The 20,211-nt window shown below is 43.9% G+C and overlaps 2 protein-coding genes across 4 annotated transcripts in view; both read left to right on the top strand.

The window, feature by feature from the left end:
* mylk4b (myosin light chain kinase family, member 4b) overlaps nt 1-15,193 on the top strand; it is a 41,807-nt gene extending 26,614 nt beyond the window's left edge. For 2 of the 3 annotated variants that reach the window (XM_028403448.1, XM_028403450.1), the window contains 12 exons: nt 8,289-8,370; nt 8,534-8,921; nt 9,017-9,255; nt 9,868-9,973; nt 10,554-10,647; nt 12,354-12,463; nt 12,565-12,706; nt 12,791-12,861; nt 12,946-13,074; nt 13,175-13,406; nt 13,977-14,025; nt 14,106-15,193. In XM_028403448.1, the coding sequence (XP_028259249.1) occupies nt 8,289-8,370; nt 8,534-8,921; nt 9,017-9,255; nt 9,868-9,973; nt 10,554-10,647; nt 12,354-12,463; nt 12,565-12,706; nt 12,791-12,861; nt 12,946-13,074; nt 13,175-13,406; nt 13,977-14,021 (1,638 nt within the window). In that variant the 3' untranslated portion in view covers nt 14,022-14,025; nt 14,106-15,193. Of the gene's footprint in view, nt 1-6,726; nt 7,353-8,288; nt 8,371-8,533; nt 8,922-9,016; nt 9,256-9,867; nt 9,974-10,553; nt 10,648-12,353; nt 12,464-12,564; nt 12,707-12,790; nt 12,862-12,945; nt 13,075-13,174; nt 13,407-13,976; nt 14,026-14,105 lie in introns of those variants that run through there. The other variant, XM_028403447.1, reaches the window with a different exon arrangement.
* A 1,602-nt stretch (nt 15,194-16,795) lies between these two features.
* gmds (GDP-mannose 4,6-dehydratase) overlaps nt 16,796-20,211 on the top strand; it is a 142,809-nt gene continuing 139,393 nt past the window's right edge. The window contains exon 1 of the mRNA XM_028403763.1: nt 16,796-17,014. Coding sequence (XP_028259564.1) covers nt 16,916-17,014 — 99 coding nt within the window. The 5' untranslated portion in view covers nt 16,796-16,915. The remainder of the gene's footprint in view (nt 17,015-20,211) is intronic.

The raw sequence follows: 20,211 nt of genomic DNA on the forward strand, positions 1-20,211 counted from the left end.
CACTCTTTCATCTCGCGCTTCTCTTCTTGTTTTCTGTCTGAAGGCTTCCGTTTGGACAAAAAAAGGAATCGTTTAGAGGGTGTTTCCATCCGTCCATCCATCTTCTGTTAACCCGCTTGTCCTGCAGTGTAGGGTCACGGGGGCCTGGAGCCTTCCAGCTAGCTTTGGGTGAGAGGCGGGGTATACCCTGTGAGGACACGACACACCCTGGATGGGAAACATTGGAAATGCATTAGGAAGGGGACAGAGAGAGCTGCAGTTAGGGGCAGTTGATAAACAGGGAAGTTGTTTAGAGGGTGTTTTTACATTGGAAATGCATTAGGAGGGGGATAAACATTCAGGTTATCATGGATACAGGCTGACACACAAGAAGCATACAAAGCAGCCATATTTGTAGTCTTTATCAGTTTTTAAGCATTATATCTGTCATATTGATCATCCTTCAGCTGTATACTACTTTTCCACATTCAAATCACACAGCCTGTACTTTTTATACGCTTATGGTATTATTCCAGCCTCAGACCTTTCATATGGTATATTCACAGGCTAACTTTTAATTAGTTTGATTGCCGTTGCTAGGCAATTCCTCTGATTCTTCAGCAATTCAGAGCAATCCTTCACATCAGCATTCAAAGAAATGCTTCAGCTGCAGGAATCAAACTTTTTCTTTTCTAGTTCCAGCCTGTAACCCTTCCCCTTATGCCCATCGCAGATATGGCAAACAACAGACCATCAGCCCAATAATACCATCTACTGTAACTTTAAGTAGACAAGCATTTTCTTTAAGTGGAGTCTAACTTCAGACTAACGTCACAGAGAGCTCTACTGTCTCTACAGTCCCTGGGTTTACACTTCTCTGGTCTCTCTATCACGCAGCATGGAGTTCGCCCCAATACGAGCAGACACACACACACACACACACATACACACATGGCATGTGCGTAAATGCGCACGACTCTCTCTCCTTCTCTCTCTTTGAATAAACGCGATGCACTTATCGCTCACTACTGTTGGTACTCACCACGAATCTGACTGTGTGAAGAAATCTGTTAAGATGTTAGCCTCCTCTGCAGCTGTGTGTCTTGTTCTTCCTCTCTGATCTTTCTGTTCTCCGTGTTGAGTCCAGTAGTCACGCTTGAGATGATTCTCTTTAGGACGCCTATTGCTTTGCACTTCAGGTTCGTTTCCACAAAACTCCCCAAAATATCCTGCTGTGTCTAAGTTTGAAACTGTTCACCAGCCACCTTTATAGGAGCACCTACCTTTGATCTTTGCCTTTGATGTCACCACGGTAACAGCCCTGCCTGCCTGCCTGTATCCATGGCAACCTGAATGGTTCTCAACTGCCCCTAACTGTAGCTCTCTCTGTCCCCCTCCTAATGCATTTCCAATGTAAAAACACCCTCTAAACAACTGTTGTTTTTGTCCAACTGAAGCCTTCAGACAAAAAATATGGACACAGTCAGAATCACAAGATGTTGCTCTACACACAGTCTATGCGATATGGACATGTAGCAAACAGCTCCATAGCGATGAATATGGCAGATATCATGTGTAATAATAGATAAAGAAGTAGCCGAATACTATAGAGCTGAAGGATGATCAATATGACAGATATAATGTTTAAAGTCTGATAAAGACTACAAATATGGCTGTTTTGTATGCTTCTGGTCTGTCAGCCTGTCACCATGGTAACAGCTCTGCCTGCCTGATTAAGCTTAATTAATGTTGGAGAGAGAGGTGTGTCAGCCTCCTGTTACTCCTCTCAGGTTGCACCTTCTGAACAACTGCTTGGTGTGTCCAAACCGAAGCACTCAGACAAAAAATTTAAACCGTGAGCATCACAAGTGTTTGCTCTACAAATGTGTGTGATTTCATGTTGATCCTGTAAAAGATGTGGAAATGGCGGCGAGTTAGAAAATAGGTTTACTCTGGTCCAGTCACTTCACCGTTTATATGGGCTGTTAATGAGGAAAAGACCGGCACTCTCCTCGAACATCTGACTTTACAGGCACAACGGTTTGGTTCTCAGTTTTAAGAGTGACACCATCAGAAAGCTAAGAAGTTTTCCTTCGAACTGGTGGCAAAATTATCCCTGTTAGATAAAAGGTGCAGACGTGACAGCAGGATAGAACGCAGAAACTGGTTTAATTTTTTTCCCTCCCGCACTCGATGACATCACCCACTCTGCCTTTGAAGGTTTCGTGCAATACACAGTAATGTTAAACTCAAAAATTAGGTCATACATCATGTAAAATCAAAATTGAAATTGAGGCCCACATGAAGGCACAGCTGTCAGTCATATTGATATTGGACTGCAGGTTGTGTTTATGATCTGTCACCATGTACAGTAGATCTTTCATGGCAAGCATTGACGACTTGTGAGTACAAGTGTGCACAGTGGGGTGTGTGTATGTAGGTCAGGGCTCAAAGTAACCAGAGAACGGCTGGCTGATGCTCTACAGCAGAATGCAATAGCTTTCAAAGTCTCAGGTAGTCATTATTAGTTCAGTCACAGACATGGGTCTGTGGTTCTCTTCTGCCACCTAGTGGTGATAATATAGAGGTGTGTCTTGTGATGGTGATTTTTGCACCTTGGAGCTTGTTTCCTGCTCAGTTTCAGCCTTTAATGTTTTTCTACTTTTTACAGATACATTTATGGATTCATATTTTTATTTATATTTTTATGTACAGAACATTGTTCATTTACACATTAATTTCATTTTTTTTTTAAATTTTGTTTCATCTAAGCATGTTAAGGCACAATGAAGCATTTAAATTAAACATGAATATTTATTTTCTCATTAGATTAAGTGAGATCTTATAATAGGAAACTATTTACACTACACACTGTTGGGCATATTTTTCCATGTGAAACTGTTAAAGGTTTAAATATTTTTCATGAAGATGAAGTATTACATTACTAATTTATACTTACATGTGACACTGAGAGACTGACATATGAGAGTCTTTGCTTTAATTGTCCACTAAGCTGTGCTGATTTGTGTGTGTGTGTGTTTTTGGGGCGCCAAGACTGATGGTCATTCCACTAGGTCAGAGGTCATCATTTATCATCCAATCCCCTGTCAGGCCCATGTGTGTTATATAACACTGACAGCGAGCAGCAAACTCCGGATAACTCGAGTGTTTATGTTTTTATGAATGAATTATTCACTCTGAATTGCCTTGTGTATGAATGGTGCTATATAAATAAGTTGGTTTGTGTCTGTTTAAGTGTCTGTTGTGCAGCTTATGTAATATATTTACAGGCCAGGGTCTAATTGCCCTGCATGCCACATGCTGCGTTGACGTCACGTGGCGCCTCCGTTCCACGAAAAGAAATTTTTAGTGTCTCGCCGAGGTCATAAGCAGAGAGAGAGAGAGCCGGACGGGCGTTATCGTGGCAGCTGAACTGTGAAAGAACAGACTGTCATCAGCCTGTGGTGACACAAAGAGGTCCGTCAGGCAGGCGGAGCCGCAGAGAGAGAAAATGTTCAAATGTTCAACCCTTTAAACCGGCAGCTTTGCATGTTGCTCATGCCTTTATTTTGAAAATCTCTCTGCACTCTCTCTGCACCTGCCACAGTATCTTTCCTGCAGCTGATCGAGTCATTTTGATGCCTTTTTGTGAGTATAGGGTTATTTACTGTCACATAAACCCATCATGATTGATACATCCCAGCAGATGAACATGTTTCTTTCCATGTTTTTTTCCACAGTGGTTGCTCTGTAGTTTTCGATGCTATTTCTGGCATCACTGTGGCGGATGTTAACGATGGTGAATCCTATGTGGGCAGGGATGCCATTTTAGAAGGGAAACCCTGGAATGATTCAGGGGCCTTTGAGCTGGACCGGGGCCCTGGACATGCCTGAGATCAGAGGGAGCTGTCACTAAGCTGCTGTCAGTGGGCCCAAAATGTCTCATCTATTACTAGGCTCCATTTGTGGCAGGAGAGACGTTTAGCATGTCACACTGAAATGAAATGAGGCTCTTCTGACAAAGCTTTTTTTTCATTGTATTGCAAAATATTCTGTGCTATTTTTTAAACACTGAAAATGCCTTTTAGACTAGTTTAGACAAACTGTTGACGTAGTCCACCTAAGCTTCGCCTTGCCAAGCTACAGTACTGTTAAATGTGGACTGAGCAGCCATAGCCTCGAGGCGCACATTCGTTGTGTGTGACGCAGTCTATAATTGTGGCTCTGGGGATAAAGCTTGTTGCATCCATGTTGGATGCAACGGAGTGATACTGGATTACTGGAAAAGCCTGCGGCGGTAGAAGAAGCATTATGTATTGTCTCTGTCTTCCTACTGAGTAACTCTGTATGTGGTGAGAGCGGTTTGGCTGCTTCAGTCTCATTCCCAAACAATTCTCCTATACCACACACACACACACACACCAGCTCTCGTCTTACCATGTAACCTTTTCTGATGGGGGATTTCAGAGATTGTCCATCAGGGTACAGTTAAACCTCCCACTGCCCCTCAACACCAGAGCAATCAGCCACCACCCGGCTCCTATAGCGCGCTGTAGTAGTCTGTAGTTTGTTGGATGTATTTTAGACATCACTGTATCACCTGTTGCCAGACAGCTTACTGGGCTGAGGTAAAAGCATTAATGATGTTTTTTTAATCATCAGCAGCTAACTGATTAGGGTAGTTTGCATCTCTGCCTGTTCTACAGTATAATTCACTGGCTGAAAAGGAGGCGCTGTGTCGTGGCTGCTAAAACATTTTCAAGTCCCCTCATCAAAAAGTGGTGGTTGTGGCTGAGGTGGTAGAGCCGTTGTTGTCTGTGGGCAAGCTGCTTGCATTGTGCACAAAAAAAAGGTAGCTATGAAGCATGTTGAGTACCATTGAGTCGCTACCTCAGCTTCATACAGTACATGTGATGCTTTCAGACCATGAATATGCGATTTGGGTGTTTACTGTGTCTTATCTGACATCAGTCATTAGCAAAAGCAATTATAAATTCATCATTTCTTCATAAGTTCACTCAAGCCTACCCACAGTCTATATAAACCACACAGGTCACTGCAACAGGAGACAGGAAGTGACAGACTTGTTGTCAGGATTAGCATAATTCGACTCTTTTCAATAGTTTTTTGTTTAAAATCATTGATTTTATTCTGCTAAAAGTAAAATGTGTGATGTAATACTGATGATGTTTTGATTCAGTGTGTCAGAATAATGTTTGCTTGATGTGTAATTATAGACGTTTAGACGAAGTGCTGGAAAACATGTTTTCCATAACAGCTTTATGAGGTGCTATATGTTATATTTATGTTGTCCTGCTGCCTTGGATCGGTCAAAACATGTCAACGTAATTAAGAAAGCAGCTGCATGACTCAGTAGCAGTGACAGCCACATCTCTCATGACCATATGTTGGATATGGGTTGCAACAATAAGCCACATATCTTTGATCTGTGGTGTTTTGAGAAGTCACAAACTGAACAGTAGCATGTTAGTTTTGAAAGAAGTGTTTCTTTTCTATTAAACTATACTGTATGAATGTTTACAAACTGATGTCCTTTGTCCATTCCGTGCATTTCCACATTATGTCCTGCACTTTTTCTGCACTTGCACAGTATCCCCTTCCCTTCTCACCTTGGTAAATTGACGCTGGGGATACGAGTGTTAACCCCGGCAGCTGACAAACAGGGCAAAGAGACAGAGTATAGGTCAAGTTTTTCCGGTGCTGACAGATGAGTGGCAGTATATAGGCGCCTGCTTTCTCCAGATAGCACTGCACTGAGACCTGGAAAAGTTTGAGGTCAGCGTGTGTGAGTCAGATGTGTCTCAATCAGAGACAGTCCGTCCACCATTATGAACTTATGCATCAACCTGTATCAGTACGAGCAACACGTGCGCAGTCAGTTTCCTCTCCCACAATCCCCCTTGCTCTATATAAACAGTTCTTAGGTGTCAGTAGTGTCACCTGTTTCCTGTTTGCTTCCGTTGTGTTCTCATCCCTCATGTTCCATGGCCTATATTGGGAACATTGCAGGATTTTTCCAATTGATGAACTGCAAGTGAAACCAACCCTGCAGCCTCAAGAAGACTGGATTCTTCACTCGGCCTTTTATCTGTTATTAAACACAGCATTGAAAGCAAAAGAAAAACCTCTCACAAAAACAGATAAGGTTAATTTGTTGTATATATATTGAGCCACATTTTTGTACTTCAAATAGGTATTTGCCATCTTAGTAAATGTCATGCCCTTGTGTCTTTAACATGGGTTCAAGTGGATCATAAAGTTTTGAGGCCTTGCACCTGCCACCTTTCTTCCCATGTGTGTAAAAACCATCACACTTCCACCCTAAAAATATAATTACACAATAAACTACTCCACCTGGTGAAGTATGACCTGAGCCAGATTTGGAGATCGTGTGTTGTTTTTCTATTGGCCGCACATTTTATTTGTTTGTTTTACTTTTTACGGCGTCATATTTCAGGCCCAGATTCTTGGGATTCTGACACCCAGCTGAAGGGCTTTTGAAGTGTCTCAAATGTCACATAGCGATGCCCTCCACAGCCCCACCCCTCACTTCTAACCACCACCCCCCCCTTAAATCCCCAACTGCGCACCCGAGCCCCTCGGCTCTTATCACTGGTCACTCAGCCCCTGACGTCCACAGAGGGCTGCACTTTAATTTGGACAACAACCAATTGCTATTCATAAAATCAACTCCGTGCTTCAGCGTTGGAGGAGATATCTGCTCGCTCTCTGTTGCTTCTCTTCAGACTGTAGCTTTGTGTGGTAACATGGTTTTTGTTTGAAGTGTTTTGTTGTTGTAGTTTATAAGGACATTTGAGTCAGTCATGAGCTCCAGCCTCGTCAACTCTTTAGCCAAAGTTTATGATCCGAACCCTCTTCATGGCCAGAAGCCTGGAGGACGGAAACTCTCCTTGAATGGATCAGACAAGTCTCAAGCTGCTCCTTCATCATCGCCTCCCTCAGCTCATGATGCTGCCCTGCACTGCGTGGAGAGCCGAATGGACTCCCTGAGCACTCAGATGGAGCGCTTGCTCAACATGCAGCAGGTGGTTCTGACCCGGCTGGATGGCCTGTCCCAGGATGTCAGAGGAATGGGTCAGGACAAGGCTTCTATGCATGAGGAAGACCAGGGTGTGAGGCGCAGTTCAGGGGTAGAGGCAATGTGCAGGGATCTATGTGGGGCCATGGAGAAGGCCAGCGAGCGCATAGAGAGTCAGGGACGCAGGTTGGATAGGGTGGAGAAGCTGGTGGAGGGCACCCAGCAGGTGATCAGCTTCATTGGGGAGGTGGTGAAGAGCTCCAGACTGGTGGAGCTTCTGTTCAAACAGCCTGGAAGCAAAGGCAACAGGAAGGTGAGGAGTTTTCACCTGCATTGTGTGATGAAGGTGTCATTTGTTGTTTCTGTGACTTTGTGCATTAGCTGCTGCCTGAAGGGTTGCGAATAGCATCCTCCTGTCAGCTCACCACAGTATGAAGTTCTCTGCGCATTCCTCTGATTCTGATTCTGGTTCTGTGTAATGTTAAGTACTTTTCCTCTGTGCAGACCTCGTCTTCTGCCTCTGAGGTGTCAGTGATTACAGTCAGACTTGGTATCTCCCCCACACTGTGTCCTTATCAGGCTGTACTCCAGCTGCACAGACTCACTTTAGCTCTGGTCCAGCCTGCTCTGAGTAGGTGACATGAATGCAGCAATTGATTAGATGTTCTAACACACAGTATACGTCACATGTTTGTCATTACATGAGAAAACACTTGATTATTCTGCTGATTCAGGGGTTTGTTTCTAGGAACGGGGCTGTTGTGAACAGATTTATTACACCATGTGGCCTCTCTCTGTGAGACATGTTGAATGACAAGAGGAAGAGCAGCAGGAAAACATTTGTATTGTTCATTACATTTTTTTGCCTTTTATTGATATTTCCGGTACATTCTCAACATGGAAAGTGTAAATCTGATTCTTGTGTTGTACGCCGCCCCCCCCCCCCCCCCCACAGATGATATGTGACCTTTCCTCTCTCTCCTGCAGGAGGCATCCGCTCAGCAGAACATCACCCTTGAATCACAGGGGTGCAGCCATAGCAACAGAAACAAACAAGCTTTCTGTACTGTACATACGAACACATGTAGCATTTATAACTATTCTGTTGCCCTCAGACTCCTGCCGGCACAGTCAGGAAGTTACCTCAAACAAGGGGAAAGTCAATACAAGACTTTTCAGGTTTTGTTTGTGTTGGTCTCACGGTGAATTTTGGATGTCTAATGCCTGAACTTTGTGTCTTGTTTCTAAGGTGAAAGATGACAAGGATAAAGCCAAAGTGAGCCTGAAGGGCCTAAAGGCCCAAAAGAAGAGGACACCCCAGGACACTACAGGTACGTCCACAGTCACCTGTAGTACCCGAGATAACAGTAAAAACTTTATGTACACATAGACCAATGTAAACTGTGACTGGGTTAAATAAAAATGGAACATCTACACCACAATACCAGAAATTATGGATAAACATCATAGCTGTGTCTGTTTTCCCCTGTTCAGACACCTCCTTGCTGAATGAGCCTGCACTGCAGGAACAGGTGGAGAAGCTCAACAGGCAGAACACCGAGCATTCCCATATAAACACAGAGGCCGACGTCCAGAGGGGAGAGGAGAGAAGACAAGAGCCTGCAGAACTGATCCTGGATGGACCATGCACCTCTGCTGACCAGTCAAAGGAAAAGAAGAAGCATGAGGAAGAGCAGGGGGACATCTTTGAAGAGTCAGAGCCTGAGGAAAGACAGCTGAAGGCAGAGGATCTTAGAGCAGAACAGGGTGAGAAGGTGGAAGAGGATGTGAAGAAAAGGCACAAAGGAGAGGAGGAAGAGTCAGAAAAGACCTCCAGCGTCAATTCAGATATCTGCAAGACCTGTGTCCAACCACAGCAAAGGTATTTATGCCATAGTTATGCTTTACTTTGTGTATTTGTGGGAATACAAACGAGAAATCTGAATGAACTAACATGGCCTCTTTCACTCTGTGAAGCTCTGAGGAAGTCTGCGATGTTGCCACGTGTAGCAAACGTCGTGTGACAGAAGAAGACCTCGTGAAGGATGACCTCAAGAAAAGCAGAGTGGAAGATAGGAAAGTAGAAAATGCTGAAGAACAGGTGGAGGTGGTGGAGGTGTCCGAGCCACAGGCTTCCAAATCTGATGAAGCAAAGACGGAAGGTGAAGAAGAGGAGGGGAAGGAGGAGGAGTCAGCAGAGAAGGAGTTTGTCATTGGTGAGATATTAAATGTGTGTAAATGTAGATTGCCTGTGAGTGGCTCAGTGGTATAGCAGGGTTGTCCCGTAACTGGAAGGTTGGTGGTTTGATCCCAACTCCTCCCTAGTCACTGTTGTGTGTCCTTGGGCAAGACACTTTAAGCAATTTCCCCATTGTGGGACTAATAAAGGTTTCAATTATTGATGATTATTATTATTATTATAATTAGGTGCAGAAGCTAAATTAATGTAGCCGATTTCCTCTTGTCCAAACATTAGCTAATGCTAAGTAATTTGCAAATGGAATGCTAGCCAAATACATGTATCTATTTACACAATGTTTATTTAAAAAACAAAGCTAGGAAAATGTCCTCAGTGAATCTGCTTTGCTGCCAGAGCCACATATCAGCGTCTGTCTGCGTGGACTCGGCTGGCTTTATGACATTTGACTTAACGTTCCTCAGACTTCAGTGTCATAACACCATGCATGTTCCAGCGTCACCAGCATGTCAGTCAGCACAGCTGGGAGTGCAGATAATGAATGAGACGCTGGCTATTTTAGATCCACTCTGTTTCTGGGGGAGGGAGGCCCTTTTCGTCACTCTCTGTCTGTCTGTCTTTCTGTATTCAGACCTCAGTCCTCCGCCGCTGGCACCTTTTGACCACCGTATCGTGACTCCCAAACCCCACCAGATTTCCACCTACTACACCATCAACAGGGACGAGGTCCTGGGAGGGTGAGTGACTGGAGAACCACAGAATATCCGTCTCTTATTACAACAGTTTATTTTCACTTCACTGCCACAGACGCTTGTATGCGTCGGTCCTCTCTAATGAAATAACAGAGATCTCACACCATGTGCAGAGGGGCTGGCAAATAGTTTTTTTTTCCAAGAACGTATGTTGCCCCCTAAAGGGCAAATGATGGCGAACCTCAGGGGGCCTTTGCGAAACAGCGGGCCTCTCTGATGTAATAGACCGGTTCTAAATCCTGTCTCTCAAACTGAAGATTAGTCGCAGCACGCAAGCACATTTTTCACATCACTAACATAATGAACCAGACCAGACCTTCTAAAGAACTAAGTAGGAACTAACAGACACAGCCAATTATAAAGCAGTTTTATGGTAAATGATTTTTGGTCCAGAGTCTTCTACTAGGTCTGGCCACATTTTATGATTTAAAAACCTTAAAAACTTACAGCAGAGGATGTTTTTTGTGTGATTTTGCTCTTCAGTTTGTTTACTCTTAATTTTAAATGTCCACTTTTTCAGTCCAGTTCGTTTGACTGCTCTTTGTGTTTGCTTACCTTTCATTAGGGGGCGCTTTGGGCAGGTCCACAAGTGCATCGAGAATTCATCTGGTCTGACTCTGGCTGCCAAGATCATCAAAGCCAGGAGCCAGAAAGAGAAGGTGCAGCAATAATAGAATGCATGTTCAGCAATGTTGCTGGGATGTCAGTTTGCCCCGTCGCTCTAATGGATGGTTACGTTTATCATAGCTAAGGACCATAAAGGATCAGACTTTAAAAATAGGCACAGGGTGGGGGCATGTGGCAATTTGTCAGCGCTCATTGTGTCTTTATGGCCCCGTTCACACTGGAGAAAGTCATTCCAGCTAGAGTAGGATTGAGCCCAGACAGCCTTTAAGCTGGATGCGTTCAGACCTATTTTCAAATCTGGCTAGCACACAGTTGTGTCCGCACTCAATCTGGCTTCATCCAGCGTGTTTGCTGTTCTCCAAACCACTAGGTGGCGCCTCGTAATATGGCTAATAATGTGGCAAGCCGGATTCGCTAGCCACATTTGCGTTCACACCTGAGCCACATTTGAGCCAATCCTGCTAGATCCACCTCTCGAGGGTGGATCTAGCCGGCTTGAAATCAAACTGGATTCAGCTGGATTGGAGGTGTTCACACTCGGAAAAAAACACATCTGGATTGATCTGGATGCGGCCAAATCCTGCTTAAGCCACATTTTTTCCCCAATGTGAACGGGGCCTATGTCTCTCAGTCAGTGATGTGGTCTGAGCCTAGCTGTGTGGTTCCATTATCATCTGAAGTCTTCATCAAACTCAGAGCCAAATCCTGAGAAGGCTCATGTCGCCATCACTCACAGACAATGCACAAACTTTATCGACACTATGAAAGATTTGCCCACATTTCAAGATAATCTGGAGATCTGATACCTACCTGTCTAACCTGTTTTTGATTCTTTGCAACATTTAATCCCATCACTCCTGTTACGTTTTAGGTCAGTGGGGCTCATTTTTCACTGTGTCCTGCTGTGGAAGCAACACGATCATGACAATATGAACAATATGACAGAACTCAAATAACAGCCAAAAAGACAGAAAGCATAAAATTTCTTACTTAGTGTCATGATCGTGTTGCTTTTATTAAATATTAAAGATCACTCACATTTGCTATAGAAAGTCTTCACACAGTGAGACACTCTCAATGTTTGTCATGTGACTCCTGGTTATGAGTGAGTATGGCGTCCTAGGTGCACTGAGGAGATTTTATATTTGATACAACGGCAAATGTTGATGCTGATTTTTAATTGACATAAAAAGTGGTTGTAAGGTGTGTGATTATTACTCAGGTAGGAGATTTTATTCTGATGCACTTTTTGTTAAATTAGTGTAACTTCTCTTTACAATCCGATAGCAACCGATTAGTTCGTCAGTTTCTCATTAAAACGAAGAATATGAATCATCTGTGGAAGCTATAAAACACTAAAAACATCAGCCAATCCTCCGGGTGGACCCTGCGCGGAGTATTGGCTGGTTGTCACTCTCTACCTGCTCTGAGCACCAGAGAGGTACGTGCATGATGGCCGAAGTCACAGACCGCAGCTCGTCTTCAGGTGATGTGCGTCCATGTGATTGGGAGGCGTGGCTTCAGGGTGAGCTCCGAGAGAAAGGGGCGTGTGTTTACTTTCCAAATCTGGCTGACTCTCACTGAGTTTTCAAAACCTCCTACCGTACCTTTAAATGCAGAGTAGCCAGTAAAGCTTTTTCTGCCAATCAGATCTCAGCAGATTTTGTACACATTCCTGCTTCTTTCTTTTTCACTTTTATACTTAAGTAATAATCCATCATTCTGTCTGTCTTTGCAGGAGGTGGTGAGGAATGAGATCCAGGTGATGAACCAGCTGAACCACGCCAACCTCATCCAGCTGTATGCCGCCTTTGAGTCGCGCCATGATATCATTTTGGTCATGGAGTAGTAAGTCCACCTCGTGGTGTCTGTGTGTGTGTGTGTGTGTGTGTTCTCATGCAGCAGAACTACAGCCTCTGACTGTGTGTGTGTGTCTCTGTGTGCTGCAGTGTGGAAGGAGGAGAGCTGTTTGACCGCATCATTGATGAGAACTACAACCTGACAGAGCTGGACACGGTGCTGTTTATACGCCAGATCTGTGAGGGGCTGCAATACATGCATAAAATGTATATCCTACATCTTGACCTCAAGGTAAAACCCTGATTAATGTCATTTCTATTTGTTTTAGCTCAAAGAATTTGTCTTTAAAGCCAGATTTTTTTTGCTTCTTTCCAGCCTGAGAACATTCTGTGTGTCAGCAGAGCTACTAACAAGATCAAAATTATTGACTTTGGCCTGGCCAGGAGGTAAAAATCACACTCATCTTTCATAACTTGACTCTTTGGGCCTTGTGTTGGTCTCTCATGGTTCTACTGTTGTGTCTTTATCAGGTACAAACCCAGGGAGAAGCTCAGGGTCAACTTTGGGACGCCTGAATTCCTCGCTCCAGAAGTCATCAACTATGAGTTTGTTTCATTCCCCACAGACATGTGGAGCCTTGGAGTCATCACTTACATGCTGTGAGTGGATATCACTCACTCCACACACACACACACACACACACACACAGTAGAAGACGCTGCCCATCATGCCTCTGACCTCTGTCTTCTGTCTGCGCAGGCTCAGCGGCTTGTCTCCGTTTCTGGGGGACGATGACAACGAGACACTGAACAACATCCTGGCCTGTCAGTGGAACTTTGAGGAGGAGGAGTTCGCAGACATTTCTGAAGAAGCCAAAGACTTCATCACACGTCTGCTGGTGAAGAGCAAGAGCTGGAGGATGAGCGCCACAGAGTCACTCAGACACCCCTGGCTGTCAGACCGGAGTCTCCACTATCGGCTAAATCAGAAGGTAAAAGGCTTTGAACCCGTGGTGACACCATCACCTCACTGCAGACGTTACTGATTTGGAAACTGTTTCCACTTTTTGGATTGGACTGGTTGGAAGTGGTGGACACAAGTCTCATCCATGAGTTTGAAGTGAGCTAATGCTGTGGTTATTTGGAGATAATCACTGAAAGAGTTGACCTTCTGTCTTAGGCAGCAAATGTATCATTCACACCCATAACCTGAATAAAGATGGACGCCATGACAGCTCCACAAAGGGCCAAAACATCTGGATTGTCCTCTGGTGGGTGGGTGGTAGTTATTGTAGGCCAAAAAAAATAAGTAACAACCCGTCCAGCAGCCAATACAGCAGCCAAGCTGGAGAGAGGGAGTGATGTAGTCAGAAGATGGTGTCTTTTCCAACATGGCAGGGCCCATGAGTGAGACATTTTTGCGTGACTTTTGTGCAATGGGTGAAGGTGTAAAAGTGTCTTTATATGCATTATGTCTATGGTCACACCTCTTAGAAATGTAGCTAATTAACTTTACAAACGTTTAACATTACAAACTGTCTCTGTGAATCCTCTTATTACAGCGAAACAAGTGCCACTCCACACGTGCTCCTCCTCCAGAGAGCTAGACAGGTGAGATCATAGGTTTCATCTGTATCTTCTGACATCCCTGCTCCTCTCTCCTGACACTTGTTTTCCTGTCTCCCTCTCAGAATCACTGTGAGGCCCTCAGCATGCCCCCTTTTTGACAATGCGGGGCCGTGGAGCCCAACAATGGACCAATGCTGCTGTACCTGTATAGCCACTGGATAACTACTCTCTGCCTCGCATCCTCATGTTAGCTTAGCTCCACAGCTTCCGACAGTGTGAAAGGCCCACAGGAAACACATCAGACTGAAGTCGTGAGGACTCTCTGTACTGTCTGCAGAACCTGACTGTTTAGCATCCAACAAACACGTTCTTCTTTTTTCCACTGATTGATCAGTTGTTTTTTTTTTTCTTGCATGCTTTGCACTCTTCGGCCTCTTTCTCCCAGATTCATCCACACAAATGTAAACTGGATGTTGTTGTTTAATATATTTTTGTGTAAACAGATTTTCTTTCTTTCTTTTAAGTCTTATAAAATGTTTCTTTCTTGGAAATAATGAAAAATAGTTGAAAAGTCACGATATTTATTTATTATGTATATATCACAACCACTGCACAGGCCTCATTCCCCCTCACTGAAAGGTGACTGTACATCCTGGTTCACGCTCATAGTTCACAAACATTTCCCTTCTTTCTGTGCGCGTTCATGCCGCCAGCTCACATGGTTTCGACAGTTTGGAGTAGCCCCCTTTTCACCTTCCATGAAGGCATAACGAACAACAGAATACTACCTAAGAATGATTCATGTTTATGACTGAAGTGGATTCTTATGTTCATTTATTTCCTGGTTCAACACCAGACTGTACTTGAAGTACAAAGCTTTAATCCGAGATGTGATGTTTTTTGTTCTTTTTGTTTGACGCGGGGGAGACAAACGGAATGTGTGACTGCACAGTTCAGTTAACTGCAGTCAGCGACAGAGCAGAGGAGTCTTTGCTTTGTTGTCCTTGTCTGTCAGAGTGACGGGAAGCTGGATGAATGTTTGACGATCAGCTGTTGGACGGTCTGTTTGGAAAAGGAAAAGCTTTGTGATCCGATTACTTGTTTTTTTGAATTTATGATACTTTTTTTTCAAGTTTTCTTGTGTAATGATGAGACATTAATAAATGTAGGACATAAATAAGTTAATTAATAAAGCACACCAGGAAACATATGCTCTGTTTTGTACCGTGTCTTCTTCTTCTTCTTCTTTTGATGTCATTTTATCCACTTTGGTGACCTGAACTCAAGGATCCCTTAGAGCCATGGTCAGCTGTGCAGAGAGCTGAGATGGAGCTGGCTGAGGATCACCCAGGAGAAGCTGGAGGAAGTTGCTGCAGACGTGGAGGTCCGGGTGTCTTTGTGACCGGGGTCAGTGTCAGTGCTCTGAAGCTGGTGGGTCCCAGGTTCGCTAGGCCCGACTGCTCCCTCTTTGCCAATCAATGATCCAAACAGCAGGCTGCCTCACACAGGGTCAAATTTACTGCTCTCTGCATGACAGTGTTTACTTAGGACTGTAATGAAATCACACCTCTCCATCACGCTGTGCTCTCTGGAAAGAACACTTTCACAAGAAGCTCTCAGCTGGAGCAGATGTTGTCACGATCACATGCATGAGAACAATCAGAGCTCAGGAGCTGCACTGACTGTTCAGGAACAAATCCTCTGTTGGAGTCAGAGTATCAGCTTCTGCTCCTGGGTGGTGTTTAGTTTGGCAAACTGGAAAAATCTAAACCCAGACCTGAGTCTGTCTCCTGAAAAATGACTTTGCTAATAATTTACAACATTATTAAACAGCAATATTCAATAATCTTTACTAAAATAAAAACATTGACAAGTAAAAGTACAACCTCTGAAATTCTGATGTATCTTATGATTATATATATAATTTTAGCAACAACAGAAAGCTTCATTTTCTTTTTGTAATTAAAGTCAGGTGGCGCCTCTAGGGAGGTATCCTGCTGCTTCAGCTTAGTGTTTGTCGGTCCTTTGGGCGCGGCACCATCTTGACCGGAGTTTTAACCAGTCGCCTGTCTTTCCTGCTGGCAAGCTGCACCTGCTTATTTGTTCCCTATAAATAGGACACTTCCTTTCTTGTATCACTCGACAAGGTGCTGTGGTGAACCACAGCCACACAAAACATTGGCAGGAAACCTTTATGAGGCCTTTTTATATCGGACCACCTGCAGTGCTGGTGTATGTTTGAGTGTTTGTACACACACACACACACACACACAGAAAAGGCCATCTCAGCACATGGTTAAAAAAAATGTTTTCAGGTGATGTATAAGTAAAATAAACAAGCTTTTGGGAAGCTTTGGTTACTGGTTCACAGTAATTCCACACATTATTTAATGCACAAAGTGTCATTTAATCATAATCAATACGTTTTTGTATATAATATTTTACTTAATTTTAGAATTATTTTGTTGAGCACAACAGGAAAGAGGGTCATTGTTGTTTATTTGTTTAATAGACCGGTAAAATTAACTTCCTTGTATGTTTCAGTGGCCATTTAACTGTGAGGTTTTTTACATATTTGATAACGAGCCAGTATAGTTTAAAAACAGCATTATTTACAAAGTAAATTGCTCCTTTGTGCCATTTTTTGAGATAAAACACGCAGCTGCAGTTCTCCCTCCCTCCTTTAAGTGTCGCTGTGACAAACAATCCTCTCGGTGGCCTTTCTCTCATTTCTCTGCGCTTCCTCTGCTGTGCCACTCAAGCCCTCCTCCCATTGGCTGATCTAACATAACTTCCTGCTACGTAACACTCTTGTGTGTAGTTTGGTTTACGGATGCTGAAGCGGATCTGTCGCTTGTGTGTTTGTAGCGGTTCTGCTCGGTTCTGTTGGCGTCAGTGTGGCTGCAGATTGTAAACGTTTATCCGGTCAGACATGGCTGAGTGCTCCGAGGCTGCAGACGCCGGCTCCGCGGTGAACGGAGAGCTGAGGAGGGAGAGGAAGGTGGCCGTTATCACCGGCATCACCGGGCAGGTAAAACGCTCTCAACGTCAGCTGCGCGGTGCGACAGTTTGTTTTACGGTAAACTCGTAGTGTGCTGTAAATGCACGTCTGCACGGCGCGGCTGGGACTGTGGTGGAGACTAAGGTGGTGTCAGGCTGCCGGTGTGGCAGCTCCACCTGCTCCAGCTGCAGGAATCACGAGGGGAGGATTCAGGGGACAGGTCTGACCCGGGTCAGGCGTCTCTCTCTTTAGGGACCGTCAATAAATCAGTGACAGCCACTGTTGTTTTCTGACATGGTGCGAAAATTATGCTAAAAATATTAGAGGGAAATGGACAAATTTAGCTCACCTATGTCGATTTTTAATGTGTGATCAATATATTTGACGATACTTCCCATGTCATGTGCCCTATTAGAAGTCCAATAAGACAGTCCTCTGTGTTCTTTAATTTCTATCAATATTTTAATGAAAAACTAAACTAATTACACACACTTTTCAAAAAAAATCCAAATTAATTTCGTGTTTTTGAAGTGTGTGTATTTTTATTAGCTTTTATTTCAAGTGACAAAGAAGAAGAGTCTTACAAAAGTCCAGTAAGACACACCTGTTTGCACTGGATTTAAATGATTCTTCTGTCAATTTTAATGGAAGATTTAAGTAGAATTAGTTAAGTTCCTTCATGAGTCTTATTTGTTTCTTTAAGAAACAAATAAGCACACCTCTTTTAAGTGGATCTCTTCTCTGTATGTTCATATTTTATTCTATGGAAAGTTGTATTCATTTTTAATGGAAGACCTATGTTATGTGTCCAAGAGACTCCTCAGACGCAGCTATTTGAATTACAGTAGCAGGTGGTCCTGGTGTCTTTGTACAGAATGAATGACGTCAGCCTGACATCAGGTGATACTACCACAGTGATGATATTATCAAAGATGGTGGCTCATGTTACTCTCATGTTGCTTTTGTAGTATTCGTTGCTACCTGGCCTGGAGGTGGAGGACGGTGCGCCATTGTGTTGTTGCAATAAACATCAGCAAGCCTGGGTCACAAGAGATCCACTTACTGCATCCAAAGCAAAGAGGCTCCCTGAAGCCTGTGAAATGGAACAGCCTCTGTGTACCTGTCTTTAATATTAGAATATTGGCATGAAGATTGTATAAATTCTTGAAATATGGCGTCCATCCTTGAATCCACTCTGGGTCCCTCGGGACATTCCTGAGAGGCTGTAGTTATCTTCACACAGATTGCAGCATAAACGCCGCACTTTTAGTTCCTCTTTGTGCTCTTCTTGCTTTTTTTCAGACATAAAAACCGCTTTGAAAGGACGTCAGCACAGTCAGAGGTGTGTCTCTTGTCTGTTAGGCAGTGTTAAAGGTCGGGTAGGAGATTTCATTCTGACGCAACTTCTCTTTACAATCCGATAGCAACCGATTAGTTCGGCAGTTTCTCATTAAAACGAAGAATATGAATCATCTGTGGAAGCTATAAAACACTAAAAACATCAGCCAATCCTCCGGGTGGACCCTGTAGGAGTATTGGCTGGTTGTCACTCTCTTCCTGCTCTGTGCACCAGAGAGGTACGTGCATGATGGCTGAAGTCACAGACCGCAGCTCGTCTTCAGGTGATGCGTCCATGTGATTGGGAGGCGTGGCTTCGGGGTGAGCTCCGAGAGAAAGGGGCGTGTGTTTACTTTCCAAATCTGGCTGACTCTCACTGAGAGTTTTCAAAATCTCCTACCCTACATTTAATACAATTAGTTTTTGCAAGAAATGGAGGAAGTCACAGTGACCTTTGAACTATAATCTTTGAGTTAAAGACGATATTTGCTCTAAATTTGAAGAAACTCCACAAAGATGTTCTAAAGATATTTTCTCAAGAAGAGTGGAAAGATGTACTAAAACTCAAAATATGTTTAGAGATGTATATATTTGTAGTTTGTGTAGCAGTGTGGTGGTTCTGCTCTCTTCAGGCCAAATAACACTGTGTGAGTTTTACCACATTGCTCAAACAGGTGGCAGCAACATAAACCTGTCAAAGTCATTATACATAATATAGTAGCATGCACATGTTGAGCAGTAATGTCTCTTTCTGCCAGATGATTTGCATCAGAGCAAATAAGCAGAAACCTGAGGGATCGTTCATAGTGCGAGGTGTAAGTTGTCAGTTGACCGCCCTGGAGAGACGGCCGCCACGAGCCTTGGAAAGTCATTTTCACCGTCCTGCATTCCTCTGTGAAGCAGTCTCCATCTCCCCTCGCCCTCTTTAACGGCAAAGAGGAATAACAGCGTTAATTCATTTTTATTTTGTCTGTCATGGCTCTTACTGTTGAATGCTGACTGCCTATGCAGGAAGGGGGGGTGAGGCATCTGGATACACCATCTCAGAAGTCACTAGTTGGGCCACTGGGGTCAGAGTGATGCCATCAATCTCTTGGCTAACTACTGTTCATAAATTTCATGGCAGCATGCGGCTCTGTCTGAATATTTCTGACTGCTGTCTCAGTGTGAAGTGTTGGGATGAGAGGGTGTGAGTTATGGGAGACCACCTGAGTGCCAAGGCAAAGCTGCAGAGCCGGGCAGGGGCTCTGGCTTGATAGCGGTGTTTTTTTTTTTACGAGGCCGGGTCACAGAGAGGACAGGTTCACCCTCTCTGTTCGACGGTAAAACTTTACTTTGGCTTTGAGGTTCACACTTCTTTCTTCAGCTCCTCCAGTTGGGAAAACAACACTGCGTTGCAGCACGGCCCCTCCAGCTGTTTGATGTTCATCCTACAAGCCTCCTTTTCTTCATCTTTGTTGGCGTTTGATTGCTCTCTCATTCCTTCCTCACCTCCTTCCAATGACTCCACTGTTAGCAGCACAGGATCGAGTCTGAGCGAGCGCCAGCAATAATAATCATAAAGCTAAGAATCCACGCTCACATCTCCTCTGTCGCTCATAACGCCTGCTGATGGCTCCATAAAGGCCGAATCCTCCTCTGAGCGAAGTCTGGCAACTTCTGTTTGTACAGGAACAGAGCTGCAGGTTCAGCTGCAGTTAGCTGTAAAAAAATTAATTTGAGGTCACAGGGGAATGGTGCAGGCTTAAACTGAGCAGTGCAGTTTATGATGATGATGATGATGATAAGGGGCAGAGTAAAGCAGTCGTCTTTCTCGTACCATCATGTCTCTGTGCAGTAGACAAAATAGATTTGAACCCGTTCTAGTCAGAAAATGGAAAACACAGAGA

This window comes from Parambassis ranga, chromosome 4 (assembly GCF_900634625.1).
Source record: "Parambassis ranga chromosome 4, fParRan2.1, whole genome shotgun sequence".
Taxonomy (NCBI): domain Eukaryota; kingdom Metazoa; phylum Chordata; class Actinopteri; family Ambassidae; genus Parambassis; species Parambassis ranga.